General features: G+C 42.1%; 1 protein-coding gene across 3 annotated transcripts in view; it reads right to left on the reverse strand.

Moving 5' to 3' along the window:
* Positions 1 to 17,277, reverse strand: part of ift140 (intraflagellar transport 140 homolog (Chlamydomonas)) — a 140,960-nt gene that overhangs the window by 78,541 nt on the left and 45,142 nt on the right. For all 3 annotated transcript variants that reach the window (XM_041206061.1, XM_041206060.1, XM_041206059.1), the window contains 2 exons: positions 15,617 to 15,753; positions 4,085 to 4,247 (listed from right to left, as the gene is read on the reverse strand). In XM_041206061.1, the coding sequence (XP_041061995.1) occupies positions 4,085 to 4,247; positions 15,617 to 15,753 (300 nt within the window). The remainder of the gene's footprint in view (positions 1 to 4,084; positions 4,248 to 15,616; positions 15,754 to 17,277) is intronic.

Consider the following 17,277-nt stretch of genomic DNA (forward strand, 5'->3'; position numbering starts at 1 on the left):
GTCAATCATGTAGCTGCTTGATCCATAAGACTTTCTTTTTTGTCACTTAGAATTGCAGCAAGTTGCATCACTGTGAAAATACCATTCCCAGCATATCCTCATGTAGCTGTCATTATGTGAGATAGAAAGGGAAGAACTGGACAGCACAAAGAAAGAAGGAGGAAAGACTTGGATTTATATAACTCCTTCCACATCTACCGGACATCCCAAAATGAAGTATAGCCAATGAAGTCCTTTTGAAGTGTAGTCACTGTTTTAAAGTAGAAAATACAGGAGCCAATTTGCACACAGCAATATGATAATGACCAGGTAATCTGTTTTTGTGATGTCAAGTGAAGGATAAATATTCACGAGGACATTGGGATAACTCTTCTGCTCTTCTTTGAAAAGTGCATGAAACAGTGTCTCTTGAGAGGGCAAATGGGGGCTCGATTTAATGTCTCATCTGAAACGGACACCTCCGAATGTGCAGCACTCTCTCGATACTGCACAATACGAGCATCAGCTTTGATTTTTGGGCTCAAGCCCTGGAATGGGTCTTGAACTCACAATCTTCAGAGGCGACAGTTTTACCAATTAAGCCACAGCTGACACTATGATGTTGGGAGTCCTCCATCCTATCATCGTACTCAGAATTTGTATTCTTTACAAGGAAAACCTCTATAGTCTTATGATACTGGGACTGTTTGGGTTGCTGGAATTATCACAAAACTATAGACGTTTACAAATAGGGTGGAGGTTGTTTGGGTCATTATGTCTGCGCTAAATCAATTCAAAATCAATCCCAGAATCACTCCTTCCCTCTTAGAATTACATGGAATCTACAGCACAGAAACAGGCTATTCGGCCCAGCTGGTTTCCACTGGTATTTGTACTACATATGAACCTCCTCTTAATTTAGTTACCTATTCCCATCTCATCTTTTTCATGTATGCATCAAAGCCTTGCCTTAAATGCATTAAGGTCAAGGGTTCGAATCGCAGATGTTAGGCATGGCTGCGTATAATTATTAAACAAAGGTAAAGGAGCCCTGCCACTCAGGGAGGGAATGAAAGAGCCATACCACCGGGGGGTTGGGGGGAGGGGGGTTGGTGTGGGGGTAGAAGCCTACCATTTGTGGTGGAGAAACCCTGTCACTGGACTGACTGGCAGTATTTTTACTTAACTATTCAGATATAGAGAAGCAAAATTGGAATTAGTCATTCATTCACTGTAAATTTACCAAGTGATTGTTGTTCATGGAGCTGTTACTATGGAGGAGCTTTAGATTAGAAGTATCATGCTTCTGACCATGTCAGAATGGAGGCAGTGTGATTTAAAATGGTGGAGAGGATTGATTCCGGGATTTCCACCCCCATTCCCAGCACCCCCAAATTTTGTTGGCACGGAATAAGGGTATGAGTAGCGAGCCTGCATACTGCACTCCTGACCTGGCCAACTCCATTGCGGGGATGGGCATCTCCTAGCCCCCTGCAATTTTGCAGGAAATTGGGCCTTGTTCTCCATGACCTATTCCCATGAGATGGTTCATGGATCTCAGAGGAGTAGTGAACTATAGTCTGGATTTGGTAACCTTCTGAAAGACATCTTCAAAAGGTCTTACCCATGCCCCCTCCATGCCAACTCATACCCCTCCACTCATCCCCATTGGCCCTTCATATTCTCCATGCCAACTCAACCAAGAGAGCCCAGACTTCCATAAAAAAGATTATGAGTGAGTCTGTTGACACATGTGCAGAGAAGATTGACAGCTTTATGATTTTATAATAAGCTATTTTTATGTGATCTCTTTTGTCAATAGCTCAACATTTACTTGCACCAGGTAAAGAGGTGTCAAGTGCTTATAGCTTCTGTTATTGACTCTTTAAAAATCTGGTTGACTGACACTTTTATAGGATTAACACTTTTGTAGCAACAGCAGATTTTTTTTTCCAGAAAAGATTATGAATGGATGTTTTTAAAGCAGTTTCACACATGTCATTGTTACTATAGAGTTCACTGGTTCTGTACAGAGTATACTGGTTGAATGGCCATAGAATTGCCATTAGTTGTGTCAGGAGGCTAAGACCTCACACTAAGATACACACCATGTATCCTCATGGCTAATTTGTAAAATTTTAAAAACCGGACAAAGGCCCTTTTTAAAACAGCTAAAACTATGTGTGTCTGTGACCCTCTAACAACAGGGGCGAATATGCCAGTTTGGCAGAAACTGACACCTTGTTAGCTCTGAAGAGACCCTAATAACCCCATGTGGACTACAGAGACCAAATTCAAAGGGAACTATACAAAGGCCATCCATGTTTCATAAGTCAGGCCTGGCCAACCGGAGCTGATTCATCTGCTAGGACAAAGGATCCTGCAATCAAGACTGAATGGTTGGAACGTTAGCAATCTCAGGGACCCAGGCAAAGGCATGCACACCCTTTGTCAAAGCCAGAGTGGAGAGGTGGGAGTCATGTGACATGAACCCCTAACTGGTGGAAGAAGTAATATTGCCTTGTGGTGCTAAGAAATCTTAGTCTGCCATTTATACCATCTACAAGCAGCAGCACAGAAAAGGGGCTCTGTGCAGGTTTGAATGCCTGGCCCCATCTACACTGTTTCAACTGGAACATCTGTACCATCGCCTACAAGATTGATTCATCTCTGTGTGCCGGTCTCATTGTGGAAGTCAACTCTTCTGGAAATGTGAATTATCCAGCATCAGTTCAGCCTGCTGACCTCTGTGAAGGAATACACCATTGGACTTTGATTCTGGACTCTGGACACCTGTGAAACAATAATTCTTTTCTCTGCAGCCTTTGCCCTCTAAATCTATCTTTCTCTATCCCTCTTTTACTGTACGAGTGCACAGGCCAGCTATGTAATGATTCCCCTCCCACGTTTTGAGTGTGTGCAAATAAACTAACCCTCTGAGTTAATCCTATCTTGAGTCTGGTGTGGGGTTATTAACAGAAAGTTGGATCACACCAAAATTGCGGGGTTGGGAAACATGCCACCACTTATAAAGGCGGAAGCAAATCAAAATGCCTTTCTGATTATGGACGGGTGGTAAGAGGAGAAATCAGGGCTGTTTAAATTAACCCCTCTTCAGTCTGTAACAGTTGGCATGGAGGATATGAGGGGCCCTTGGAAGTGGGTGGGGAGCATTGAGGGTGCATGAGGAGTGGGGTGAGGGCTACAGAGCCTAAAATATAAGCAACCAACTGGGACAGTCCCAGAGAACCAAGGCGGGCATTTTAAACAGCCTGTCTCGGCACTGAGCTAACCTTGTGACCACCTTGGATCTGATTCCAGGAGCCCAAATCTATCCTGCACTCACCATTCACCGCCCCTACTTCAGCCCCCAGAGCGAAAATTGGGTCTGACCAGGCACTTTCTATCGAGGTAGGTCTACCAAATTGGGAAATTTTCCAACTTGAGCTACCGGTCTCAAAGATGAAAATCTGGCCCCAAATCTCTTTCTTTCCCCTCAAATCTTTGATTTTACACTGTGTCTCCTGTCAACACAGTATGGCCATGCAAGATGGCCACCTATACTCATCTGTGCACACGCACTGGTCCATGCATGCACAGAAATCCAATGACATCATTGCTGGAGCTTGCAGCCTGGAACTCAGAGTGGAAGAAGGAAGAAGAGTAAGGAGAGGTGATACAGTCTAACACTCATGGCAACCTACAATCCACTTACATTATTGGGATAGTGCGACAGAGTTTAGAAACACTGACTAACATGACTGTAGGAAAATATCCCACAAGGAAAATATTTTACTTTCTGCAAATCCTTCCCTTCTAACCCCCTGTAAAAGGAGTTTCCAAAATTCATCACTGTCAGTCCAGGATAGAAATGCGCAACATTCTCTCCTCCTGCTGACAGGGACAGTGATGACCACGAATGAGCCATACTGCACATTGCCCCATATAAAGGTGGTGCAATGGTGCCATGCATGCACCCTGCTGCACATTGCCCTTTATAAAAATGGTGACCACTAACCTGGGTCTACCATCAGTATACAACTGCGCATGCATGGCGTTGGTAGCAAACATAGCCTTGATTTTATGCTTCTGACAGAACACCCACCTTATATTCTAGACAATTGGTTTCAGTGCTTGTAGACAGCTTTGACTGCTTTGGGGTTGAAACAGCCAGAAGGGCCTCACACACAAACAATTTAGGTTCATTCTGATCCCAGAAATGGCTGATTGGATATCGTCCCAGCAGTTCACTCATCTCAGAACGCCCTCTGTAGGATTAAATATAAATTGCAAAGACTTGTGACAAGTTGGAAAAGCTTCTGTCCATGTTAAAATCAAATAACTAATCTTTCTTGCTGCAATTGATACACAGTCGGACAGGAAGGAAAACTGTCATCCTGGCCTGTCTAGCCTATGTGTGACTTCAGTCCCATACTAAGGCCAACTAGAGACCGTAAGGTAACCAAGTCTGGGATTTGAATATTCAAGGGCATTTGGCATTTCAGAAGGCAGGAAGCTAGGAAAAGGTGGTGGGGTGGCTCTGTTAATTAGTACAATAGTGAAAAATTACCTTAGTTCTAAAGATCAGGGCATTGAAACAGTTTGAGTTGAAATAAGAAATAGCAAAAGGAAGAAGTTACTTGTGGGAGTAGTTTATAGGTCCTCTAATAGTAACTACACTGTAGGATAGGGTATACAGGAAGAAATAAGGGGGCTTATAAGAAAGGTGCAGCAATAATCATGGGTGATTCTAATCTACATATAGACTGGGGGATCATATTGGCAAAGGTAGCCTGGAAAATGAGCTCATGGTGTGTTTTCAGGAAAATTTCTTAGAGCAATACGTTCTAGAACCAACCAGGCTATTCTATACCTGGTAAGGTCTAAGGAGACAGGATAATTAATGACCTCATAGTAAAGGAGCCTCTACGTAGCATAACGTGATTGAATTTCACTTTCAGTTTGAGGGAGAGATGAATGGCTCTAAAACAAGTGTTTTAAACATAAATAAAGGCAATTACAAGGGTTTGACAACAGCTGGCTAAAGTGAACAGGGAAATTATGTTAAGGGGTAGGCCAGTAGAGATTTAAGGAGATATTTCATGACACTCAGCAAAGATACATTCCTGTGAGAAAGAAAGACTGTAGAAGAGGGATGCATCATCTGTGGCTAACTAAGGGTAGCATCAAATTGAAAGAAAAAGTGTAAAATTCTGCAAGGATTAGTATTAGGGCAGAAAATTGGACAGAATTTTAAAACAAGTAAAGAATGACTGAAAAAAGGGAGGAGTTAAAAGTTGAGAGAAAACTTGCTAGAAAACAGATAGTTCCTACAATTATTTTATGTCCCAGCATATATTATGAATTTTCATTCCATACTTTCAAAAACTGAAAACACACAGACTACTAAAATGACTGCTACAAATCATGTGGCTTTTGGCGTTTTCAGCTTCAGACAGTCCTAAGTCTCAAGCAAATACCTAATTAAATATGGGCATTCATAGCCTTCCAGGGAATTCATACATCCCTTTCTTTAACGATGGATCAACAAAAAAGGACTATGGAATTCCAACCAACCTGACTTTCAGTTTCACCCTGGGCAAAAGGAGACATTGTACTCAATGTATAAGATGGATGTACTGGATCATGTCAACTTTCCATTGCATTATGATAGTTTCCCTCACCCAAACTAGACTGGGTGAATCTCAAGATGTCAAATGACAAAACAGGATGATTGGAATCAACATACAAACAACCCTTTGTTTGGAAAAAAGGACTTTAAACTTGTGGAAGTCACATGATGAGGGAATCATTTTGTTGTTTGTTTTTAAAACGAGCAAGAGGGCTCCACACAAAGCCATCAAACTAGCAAGTCAGCAAGCAACCAAGGTAATTAACAGCAATAACCTTGAAAGTGGGAGACCACACCTGAGGGAAGGACCAACCTCCTAGAAATTGGAATACAAGCAATATCACAGTCTACTGAAAATCCCTTGCTTTACAAGACCTTCATTTTAACGTTAAAGCATCAACTGCATCTAAGAAACTACAGGCCTTTCATGAAAGAGACTGAGATGACTATAAGCTATATTACACCTGGTATTGTGCAACGAGATAGGATGAATTAATTACCTCATGGTGAAGGCACCCCTAAGTAGCAGCGACCATAATATACTTGAATTTTACACTCAGTTTAAGGGAGAGAGGAGTGGTCTGAGACTATGTTTTTAAACTTAGATAAGGGTAATTATGAGGGCATGAAAGCAGAACTGGCTGAAGTGAATTGGTAAATTAGGTTAAGTGATCAGTCAATAGAGTTGCAGTGGCAAACATTTAAAGGGATATTTCAGAATACACAGAATAGATACATTCCAATGAGTAAGAAAAACCACATCATCCATGGTTAACTAGAAAGTTTAAAGTTAGTATCAAACTTAAAGCAAAAGTATAGAATTGTGCAAAGAAAGGTGAAAGGCCAGAAGACTGGACAGAATATAAGGAATAGCAAAGGATGACTAAAAGATAAATAAAGAGGGGGAAATCAGAGTATGAGAGAAAGCTAAATATAACCAGAAATATAAAAGCAGATAGTAAGAGTTTCCATAAATATTTTAAAAAGAAATGAGTTAACAAAGTGAGTGTTGGGCCCTATGGAAAGTGAGTCAGGAGAATTGATAATGGAAAACAAGGAAATGGCAGATGAATTGAATGGGTATTTTGCATCAGTTTTCTCTATAGAGGATACAAGTAACATCCCAGAAGCAGCTATAAATCAGGAAATAGAAGGGAGAGGGGAACACAGAAAAATTACAATCACCAGAGAAGTGGTACTGCGTAAATTGTTGGAGCTGCGGGCTGACAAGTGCCCGGGTCCTGATGGACTTCATCCTAGAGTCTTAAAAGAAGTGGCTAGTGAGATAGTTGATGCGTTGGTTTTAATTTTCTGAAACTCCTTAGATTCGGGAAAAATTCTATTATATTGGAACGTAGCAAATCTAACTCCATTATTCAAAAAGAGAGGGAGACAGAAAGCGGGAAACTACAGGCTAGTTAGCTTAACATCTGTCATAGGGAAAATTTTAGAAGCTATTATTAAAGAAGCTATAGCAGGGCACTTGGATAAGTGTCAAGGACATCAGGCAGAGTCAACATGGTTTTGTGAAAGGGAAATCATGTTTAACCAACTTCTTGGAGTTCTTTGAGGAAGTAACATGTGCTGTGGATAAAGGAGAACTGGTGGATGTACTGTACTTGGATTTCCAGAAGGCATTTGATAAAGTGTCACATTAAAGGTTATTGCAGAAAATAAAAGCTCATGGTATAGGGAGTAACATATTGGCATGGATAGAAAATTGGCTGGCTAACAAGAAGCAGAGAGTAGGCATACGTGGGTCTTTTTCAGGTTGGGAAGATATAATGAATGGTGTGCCACAGGGATCAGTGCTGGGATCTCAACTGTTTACAATTTATATAAATGACTTGGATGAAGGATGGATGGGATGGCTGCCAAATTTGCTGGTGACACAAAGGTAGGAAAGTAAGTTGTGAAAAGGACATAAGGAGGCTACAAAAAGATATAGATAGATTAAGTGAGTGGGCAAAGATCTGACAAATAGACTATAATGTGGGAAAATGTGAAGTTATCCATTTTGGCAGGAAGAATAAAAGAGGGGCATATTATCTAAATGGTGAGAGATTGCAGAGCTCTGAGATGCTGAGGGATCTGGGTGTCTTAGTGCATGAATTGCAAAAGGCTATTATGCAAGTACAGCAAGTAATTAGGAAAGCTAATAGCATGTTTTCATTTATTGTGAGGGGAATTGAATACAACAATGGGGAGGTTTTGATTCAGTGATACAGAAGATTAGTGAGAGCACATCTGAAGTACTATGTACAGTATTGGTCACCTTATTTAAGGAAATATGTAAATATGTTGGAAGAAGTTCTAAGAAGGTTTACCAGACTAATACCTGGAATGGGTGGATTGTCTTATGAGGAAAGGTTGGATAGGCTAGGCTTGTATCCATTGGAGTTTAGAAGAGTAAGAGGCAACTTGATTGAAACATATAAGATCCTGAGGGGGCTTGACAGGGTGGATGTGGAGAGGATGCTTCCTCTTGTTGGGGGGTGATCAAGAACTAGGGGTCACTATTTGAAAATAAAGGTTGGCCATTTAAAACGGAGATGAGGTGAAATTTTTCTCTGAGGTTTGTGAGTCCTTGGAACTCTCTTCCTGAAAATGAAAATGAGTCTTTTTCGAATTGGCAGGATGTGACGAGTGGAGTCCCACAGGGGTCTGTACTGGGTCCTCAACTTTTTACAATTTCCATCAATGACTTAGATGAGGGGAGTGAATACATGGTAGTTAAATTTGCAGATGACACAAAGATAGGCAGGACAGTATGTTGTGAAGAAGAATAAAAACAAAAAAAACTGCGGATGCTGGAAATCCAAAACAAAAACAAAAACAGAATTACCTGGAAAAACTCAGCAGGTCTGGCAGCATCGGCGGAGAAGAAAAGAGTTGAGAAGAACGTCAACTCTTTTCTTTTCCGCCGATGCTGCCAGACCTGCTGAGTTTTTCCAGGTAATTCTGTTTTTGTTTTTGTTGTGAAGAAGACATGGATATAGATAGGTTGAGTGAGTGAGCAAAAATCTGGCGAATGGAGTTTAATGTGGGAAAATGTAAAGCTGTTCACTTTGACAGGAAGAACAAAATAGCAGAGTATTCATTAAATGGAGAACAGCTGCATAATTCTGAGGTGCAGAGGGATCTAGGTGTTCTAGTACATGAGTCAAAAAGTTAGTATACAGGTACAGTAAGTAATTAAGAAGGCTAATGGAATGCTATCCTTTATTACAAGAGGGACTGAACATAAAAGTAAGGACGTTGTGTTTCAGTTATACAGGGCATTGGTGAGACCACACCTCGAATACTGTGTGCAGTTTTGGTCTCCTTATTTAAAGAAGGATGTAAATGCATTGGAGGCGGTTCAAAGGAGGTTTACTAGATGGTACCTGGAATGAGTGGATTGTCATATAACGAAAGGTTGGACAGACTGGGCTTGTTTCCATTGGAGTTTAGAAGAGTAAGTGGTGATTTGACTGAAGTATATAAGATTCTGAAAAGCCTTGACAAGGTGGACGATGAAAGGATGTTTCCTCTTGTGGGTGAGTCCAGAACTAGGGGGCACTGTTTTAAAATTAGGCGTTGCCCTTTTAGAGCAGAAATGAGGAGAAATGTTTTCTCTCAGAGGATTGTGCGACTTTGGAACTCTCTGCCTCAGAAGATGGTGAAGGCGGGGTCTTTGAATATTTTTAAGTCAGAGGTAGATAGATTCTTGTTAGGCAAGGGAATCAAAGGTTATCAGGGTTAGATGGGAATGTGGAAACCGAAACACAAGGTGGTCAGCCATGATCTTATTGAATGGTGGAGCAGTCTTGAGGGGCCGAATGGTCTACTATAGTTCCTATTACTTATATTCCTATGAAAAGGCAGTGGAAGCAGGGTCTTTGAACATTTTTAAGGCAGAGATTCTTGGTAAGCAAGAAGTGATAGGTTATCAAGGGTAGGCGGGATGCAGATTTGAGGTTACTATCAGATTAGCCATGATCTTATTAAATGGCACAGCAGGTCCGAGGGGCCGAATGGCCTACTCCTGCTCGTTGTTCGTTTGAATGTTCATATGCTCCTAACAGTATATTACCTTTGTCTGTATCTAATCATTGTGTGTGTGAGAGAGTGTGTGTGTGAGAGACTAGTGAGTGAATTATCATGTCAAATTCGGGGTAAGTGTTTGATAATAAATAACCTTCTTTATTTTGAAACTCACAAAAAGCTTGGCTTCTGGAAGTATTTAATGTGGATACTCACTCTGAGGATAAGAAAACATTCACCTTTTACATGCAAACATATTGATCACAGGCATAAAAGGAAAAACGTAAATTCTATTCATGACAATTTAAGAGGGAAATGAGTAACTAACGAAAGTGTTGGTCCTCTAGAATGTGAGTCTGGGGAATTAGCAATGGGAAATAAGGAAAGGGCAGAAGCGATGAACAGATATTTTGTGTCTGACTTCACCTGTAGACGACATGAAGAGCATCCCAGAAATGCTCTTAAATCAAGGGGTGAAAGGGAGGGCAATTAATTAATTATTTAAAACAATTACAATCACCAGGGAAAGGGTACTGAGAAAACTATTTGAACTAAAGGCTGACAAGTCTCCAGGACCTGATGGCCTTTATCCTTGGCTCTTAAAAGAAGCAGCTGCTGAGACAGTAGATGCATTGATTTTAATTTTCCAAAATTCCCTAGAAAGGTTCCTCAGATTGGAAAATAACTGACATAACAGTATTCAAGAAAAGAGGGAGACAGAAAGCAGGAAACTACAGGCCAGTTAGTCTAACAACTTTCGAAGGGAAAATGCTTAAAGCTATTACTAAGGCGGTTATAGCATCTGAGAAAATCTTAATGCAATCAGGCAGAGTCAATATGGTTTTGAGAAAGGGGCAGATATTCTTTGAGGAAGTAATAAGCAACACAGCTAATGGGGAACCTTTGGGTGTCATGTACTTGGATTTCTAAAAGGAATTTGATAAGGTGCCACATCAAAGATTACTATGCAAAATAAGAGCTTATGGTGTAGGGATTGTTTAGCAAACAGGAAGCAGAAAGTAGGGATAAATGGGGCATTTTTGGGTTGGAAAGCTGTAAATAATGGAGTACCACAGAGATCAGGTATTTATAATTTATAGCAATGATTCGGATGAAGGGACCGATTATAGGATTGCTAAATTTTCTGATGAGAAAAGATAGGTAGGAGAGTAATTGTGAAGAGGACATAAGGAACCTGCAAAAGGATATAGATAGGTTAAGTGAGGAGGCATAATTTTGGCAGATGGAATGTAATGTGGGAAAATCTGAACTTGTCCACTTTGGCAGGTAGAACAGAAAAGCAGCGTATTATTTAACAGAGAGAGATTGCAGAACTCTGCAGTACAGAGGGATCTGGGTGTCCTGGTACATGAATTACAAAAGGTTAATATCCGGGTACAGCAAGGCAGAATGTGAGTCTGGGGAATTAGCAATGGGAAATAAGGAAAGGGCAGAAGCGTTGAACAGATATTTTGTGTCTGACTTCACCTGTAGACGACATGAATAGCATCCCAGAAATGCTCTTAAATCAAGGGGCGTGTAATATAAAAGTAGGGAAGTTTTGCTAAAGTTGTACGGGACATTTTTTTTTTCCATTCGCTCATAGGATGTGGGCATCGCTGGATGGGCCATTTATTGCCAACCCTAATTGCACTTGAGAAGCTGCCTTCTAGAACCGTTGCAGTCTATGTGTTGTAGGAACGTCTACAATGCTGTGAGAAAGCAAGTTCCAGGAGTGTGACCAAGCAACAGTGAAGGAATGGCAATATAGTTCCAAGTCAGGATAGTGTGTAACTTGGAAGGGAATTTGCAGGTGGTGGTGTTCTCATGCATTTGCTGCTCTTGTCCTTCTAGGTAGTAGAGGTTGTGGTTTTCAAAAGGTACTGTCGACGGAGCCTTGGTGAGTTGCTACAGTAGATGGTACACATTGCTGTCACTGTACATCGGTGGTGGAGGAAGTGAGTGTTGAAGGTGGTGGATGGGGTGCCAATCAAGCAGGCTGCTTTGTTCTAAATTGTGTCAAGTTTCTTGAATGTTGTTGGAGCTGCACTCATCTAGGCAATTTGATAGTATTCCATCACACACTTGACTTGTACCTTGTGAAAAGATGGACAGGCTTTGGGGAGTCAGGAGGCGAGTTACTCTCTGCAGAATTCCCAGCCTCTGGCCTACTTTTGTAGCCACAGTGTTTATATGGCTGATCCAGTTCAATTTCTCATCAAATGGTAACCCCCAGGATGTGGATAGTTGGAGATTCAGTGATTGAATTTCAAGGGGAGATGGTTAGATTCTCTCTTGTTGGAGATGGTCATTGTCTGGCATTTATGTGGCACGAATGTTACTTGCCATTTATCAGCCCAAGCCTGAATATTGTCCAGGTCTTGTTGCATGTGGATACAGACTACTTCAGTATCTGAAGAGGTGCAAATGGCGCTGAACATTATGTAATATTCGTGAACATCTCCACTTCTGACCTTATGATGGAGGGAAAGTCATTAATGAAACAGCTCAAGACAGTTGGGCCTAGGATACTAGCTTGAGAAACTCCTGCAATGATGTCCCAGGACTAAGACAATTGAACTCCAACGACAACCATCTGCCTTTGTGCTAGGTATGACTCCAACCAGTGGAGAGTCCCCCCTGCCCTGATTCCCACTGACTTCAGTTTTGCTAGGGCTCTTTGATGCCACACTCAGTCAAATGCTGACTTGATGTCAAGGGCAGTCACTCTCACCTCACCTCTTGAGTTCAGCTCTTTTGTCCATGCTTGGACCAAGGCTATAATGAGGTCAGGAGTTGAGGGGCTCTGGCAGAACCCTAACTGAGTGTCAGTGAGCAGACTATTTATTTATTTATTCATTCATTCTTTCATGCAACTTGGGCTTCGCTGGCAAGGGCAGCATTTGGTGCCCATCTCTAATTGCCCTTGAACTAAGTGGCTTGCCACACCATTTCAGAGGGCAGTTAAAAGTCAACCCCATTGCTCGGGGTCTGGAGACACATGTAGGCTAGACCAGGTAAGGATTGCAGGTTTTCTTCCCTCAAGGGCATGAGTGAACCAGATGGGTTTTAAACAACAATTGACATGGTTTCATGATCACCATTACTGAGACTAGCTTTTCAAATCCAGATTATTAATTGAATTTAAATTCCACCAGATGCCATGGTGGGATTTGAGCCCTTGTCCACAAAACATTAGCTTGGACCTCTGGATTACTAGTCCAGTGACGTTACCACTATGTCACCATCTCCCCCTATTGCTGAGTAAGTGCCACTTGATAGCATTGTCAATGACTCTTTACATCACTATGATCTGGGGTGGTAATTGGCCAGACTGATATTGGCCTGCTTTTTGTGGATAGGACATACCTGGGCAATTTTCCTCATTGCCGGATAGATGCCAGTGTCGTAGCTGTTCTAGAACAGCTTGGCTAGGGGCACGGCACATTCTGATGCATAAGTCTTCAGTACAATTGCCAGAATGTTGTCAGGGTCCGCAGCCTTTGCAGCATCCAGTACCTTCAACTGTTTCTTGATATCACGTGGAATGAATTGAATTGGCTGAAGAATGACATCTGTGATGCTGGGAAGCTCAGGAGGAGGCCGAAATGGATTATCTACTTGGCACTTAATGCTGAAGATGGCTCTAAATTATTTGGCTTTGTCTTTTGCACTGATGTGTTGGGCACCCCCATCATAGAGGATGGGAATATTTGTGGAGCTTCCGCCTCCATTTAGTTGTTTAATTGTCCACTGCCATTCATGACTGGGTATGGCAGGAGAGCTTAAATCTCATCTGTTGGTTGTGGGATGCTTAGCTCTGTATATTGCATGCTGTTTCCACTGTTTGGCATGCAAATAGTCCTGCGTTGTAGCTTCATCAGGTTGACACCTCATTTTTTGGTGTGTTTGGTGTTGCTCCTGGGATGCCTGCTTGCACATTTCATTGAACCAGGTTTGAAGCCTCAGCTTGATGGTATTGGTAGAATGGGGGAATATGCCATGCCATGAGGTTACATATTGTGTTTGCATACAATTCTGCGGCTGCTGATAGCCCAGTGTCTCATGGGTGCCCAGTTTTGAGTTGCTGGATCTGTTCAAAATCTATCCCATTTAGCACGATGGTAGTACCACACAACACGATGGAGGGTATCCTCAATGTGAAGATGGGACTTCGTCTTCACAAAGACTGTGCGCTGATCATTCCTACCAACGTGGTCACAGACAGATGCATCTGTGCCAGGTAGATTGGTGGGTACGAGGTAAAGTAGGTTTTTCCTTCTTGTTGGTTCTCTCATTGCCTGCTGAAGACCCAATCTAGCAGCTATGTCCTTTAGGGTTTGGCCAGCTCAGTTAGTAGTGGTACTACCAAGCCAGTCTTGATGATGGACATGGAAGTTCCCACCCACTGTACATTCTGTGCCCTTGCAACCCTCAGTGCTTCGTCCAAGTGATGTTCAACATGGAGGAGTACTCGTTCATCAGCTGAGGGGGGGATGGTAGGTGGTAACTAGCAGGACATTTCCTTATCCATGTTTGACCTGATGCCATGAGACTTCCTGGGGTTCAGAGTCAACGTTGAGGACTCCCAGGGCAACTCTCTCCCGACTATAAACCATTGTGCAGCTACCTCAGCTGGGTCTGTCCTGTCAGTGGGACAGAACATACCCAGAGATGGTGATGGTTGTGTCTGGAACATTGTAAGATATGATTACATGAGTATGACTACTGTCAGGCTGTTGCTCGATTCATCTGTGGGACATCTCTCCCAATTTTGGCACAAGCCCACAGATGTTAGTAAAGAGGACTTTGCAGGGTTGATAGGGCTGGGTGCTCTATTGTCGTTTCAAGTGCCTAGGTCGATGCCAGGTGGTCTGTTCGGTTTATTATTCCTTTTACTTTTCGTAACAGTTTGATACAACTGAGTGGCTTGCTAGGCTATTTCAGAAGGCATTTGAGAGTCAACCACATTGCTGTGGGTCTGGAGTCACTTGTAGGCCAGACCAGGTAAGGACGGCAGATTTCCTTCCCTAGTCTAGTGACATTACCACTATGCCACCGCCTCCCCCCATATTTGGGCCACATCTAGAGCACTGTGTACACTTTTAGTCTCCATGCCTAAGGATACAATTGCATTAAAAGCAGTTCAGAGAAGGTTCACTCAATTAATTCTTGGGATAAAGTGGTATTCTTATAAGGAAAGTTTGGACAGGTTAGGCCTGAGTCCATTGGAGTTTAGAAGAATGAGAATCTTATTGAAACATACAAGATCCTGAGGGGACTTGGCAGGGTGCATGTTGAGAGGATTTTTCCCCTTATGGGAGAGACTAGAACTAGGGGACACAGTTTAAAAATAAGAGGTTGCCCATTTAAGACTGAGATAAAGAGAATTTTTTTTCTCTCAGAGGGTTATTAATCCATGGAATTCTTTTTCCCAGAGAGCTATGGAGACAGGGTCATTAAATATTTTAAAGGCTGAGTTAAATAGATTCTCGATTGACGAGGGAGTAAAAGGCTATAAAGGGTAGACAGGAAAGTAGAGTTGAGGCCTCAATCAGATCAGCCATGATCTTATTAAATGGTACAGCAGACTTGAGGGGCCAAATGGTTTACTCGTGCTCCTAATTCATATGTAGTGCATGGCAAGTCACTCAGTTGCATCAAACAAAAGGTTCAGCATCATTTGTTGCTCCTTCTCTCCCCAATTAGCCATTGCTCTTTCACCACTATCTCCCTACCCTTGACCCCTCTCCCCTAAATACCCAGCCTCATTACTTCTCTCTTTGCTTTCAAAACCTTCCTAAAACCCTAACTTGTCAGTGTTTGTTCCCCTTTTTCATCCCATATAGTTCCACTTTTCCCCTGAGAGGTCTTTCAGTTTGAGGCACACTATTGAAATGTAATTTTTGTGTAGTTTTACGTTTCCCTCAGTAACCACAAGGGACTTCTCTCATTCAGTAGCAAACTCAACTTACTCACTTTTCCATGTCACCCTCTTCCACATGAGGCATAGAATAGCTTTCACTGCTTGGTCGCCCAGTTTCAAAGTCAAAGTAATTCAGAGTGTCCATCTCCACATCATAGAAGAAAACTCTGGAATCTGGGGTGCCATTCAGCTGGAAGGAAAACACCAACACATTTCATCAATATCCCAGTAACAACAGAATACAGACTAAAGTTCCTAACTAAACATCAATAAAATAGAGCACACACATGCTGAGTACCAACTTTTCCCACACATCGCTATGAGAATTGAAGTTCAGTAGAACAGGCCAATGGATTAATCAGGTGCCTGAGAATAGAGCCTGCCAGAAGGACAGGAAATAAAGCAAGATTACTCTAAATATAATCTAAAAATGAATTTTGCCCTGCCCACCTGCAGATTTTCTTCCTATTGAATGTGGTGTAGGGCCACAAAGTCTCAGAGATTCCCAATTCACCCTGCTCCCTGGAGTTTGAAAAATCAGATCATAGTTAGGAAAAAGTGAATACTTGTTATTTAAAAAAAAATAGACCGTGAGATCCCCGTCATGTGTTGAGCAGGGCAGCTCCAACAACTGAAGCCCTGTTTCAGTGCTTGGATTACTTGTGGTCCTGAAGCTGTAAAGAGCCAACTTGTTCCATTGTCACAACCCAATACTACTTGTATAAACAAGCTTAATGAAACTCCAGAGACTAGCAGGAAGTGTTGGACTTAACTATTCATCATTCTGAATCTTTATTGTTCAGAGAAGCCACACAGAGCAACATATTTAAATAGGAATATCACCCCTTCCTCAGCCTAACACACCAGACACTCTAAAAGCAGGACCATAGAATACCAAAAAGCCACACAGAAACATGGCTTCCACCGCCAACTGACAACTCCATTAAAAGTAACTAATAAATGTCTTACATTTGAATAAAAACACTATCAAATTGGTGTTCTGCTATGTGAATGCTTATGGAACTTGTGGTTAATGGGAGCAGGTGGCACCCAATTGGGGCGCTTCAGCTTTGGTTACATTCCACCTGGGAGAAATTACTTGAAAGATAAAGCTACAAGGAAGGCAACAGGAAGCCAGGCTCTCCCTAGTAAGTGACTCAAAGTCTCATGTGCAAGGGCCTATCCTCAGCATTGTTCTTGGAACTCAGCAAAATATTTTTGTCGCAGGCAACAGTATCCACCCTGTGAACAGATGATTAACACGATGCTGCAGAATGACCCAAGTATCACCTTTGTTGCACCTCTCTGTACCCTTCTCAATGGTAATATGGTCCTTCCATCCTTAAGTGACTAAAGCTGCTTGCTTATTGTACTCCGGCTGGTGTCTTATAAACAATACAACTTCATTTATGCTCCCTCTGTCTGTTTTTGTGTTGTTGACTGAGAGATAAATATTGGCCAGGATGCCAGGGATAACTCCCCAGCTCTTCTTCAAAATAGTGCCATGGGATCTTTTTAGTCCCCCTAAGAGCACAGATGGGGCCTCAGTTTAACATTGCTTCTGAAAGCTGGCACCTCCAACAATGCAATACTCTGCTGGAGTGTCAGCCTTCATTTTTGTGCTCAAGGTTACACTCAGATCAGCCATGATCTTATGAATGGCAGAGCAGGCTCGAGGGGCCAAGTGGCCTACTCCTGCTCCTAATTTGTATGT

This window comes from Carcharodon carcharias, chromosome 15 (assembly GCF_017639515.1).
Source record: "Carcharodon carcharias isolate sCarCar2 chromosome 15, sCarCar2.pri, whole genome shotgun sequence".
In the NCBI taxonomy this organism is placed as follows: Eukaryota; Metazoa; Chordata; class Chondrichthyes; order Lamniformes; family Lamnidae; genus Carcharodon; species Carcharodon carcharias.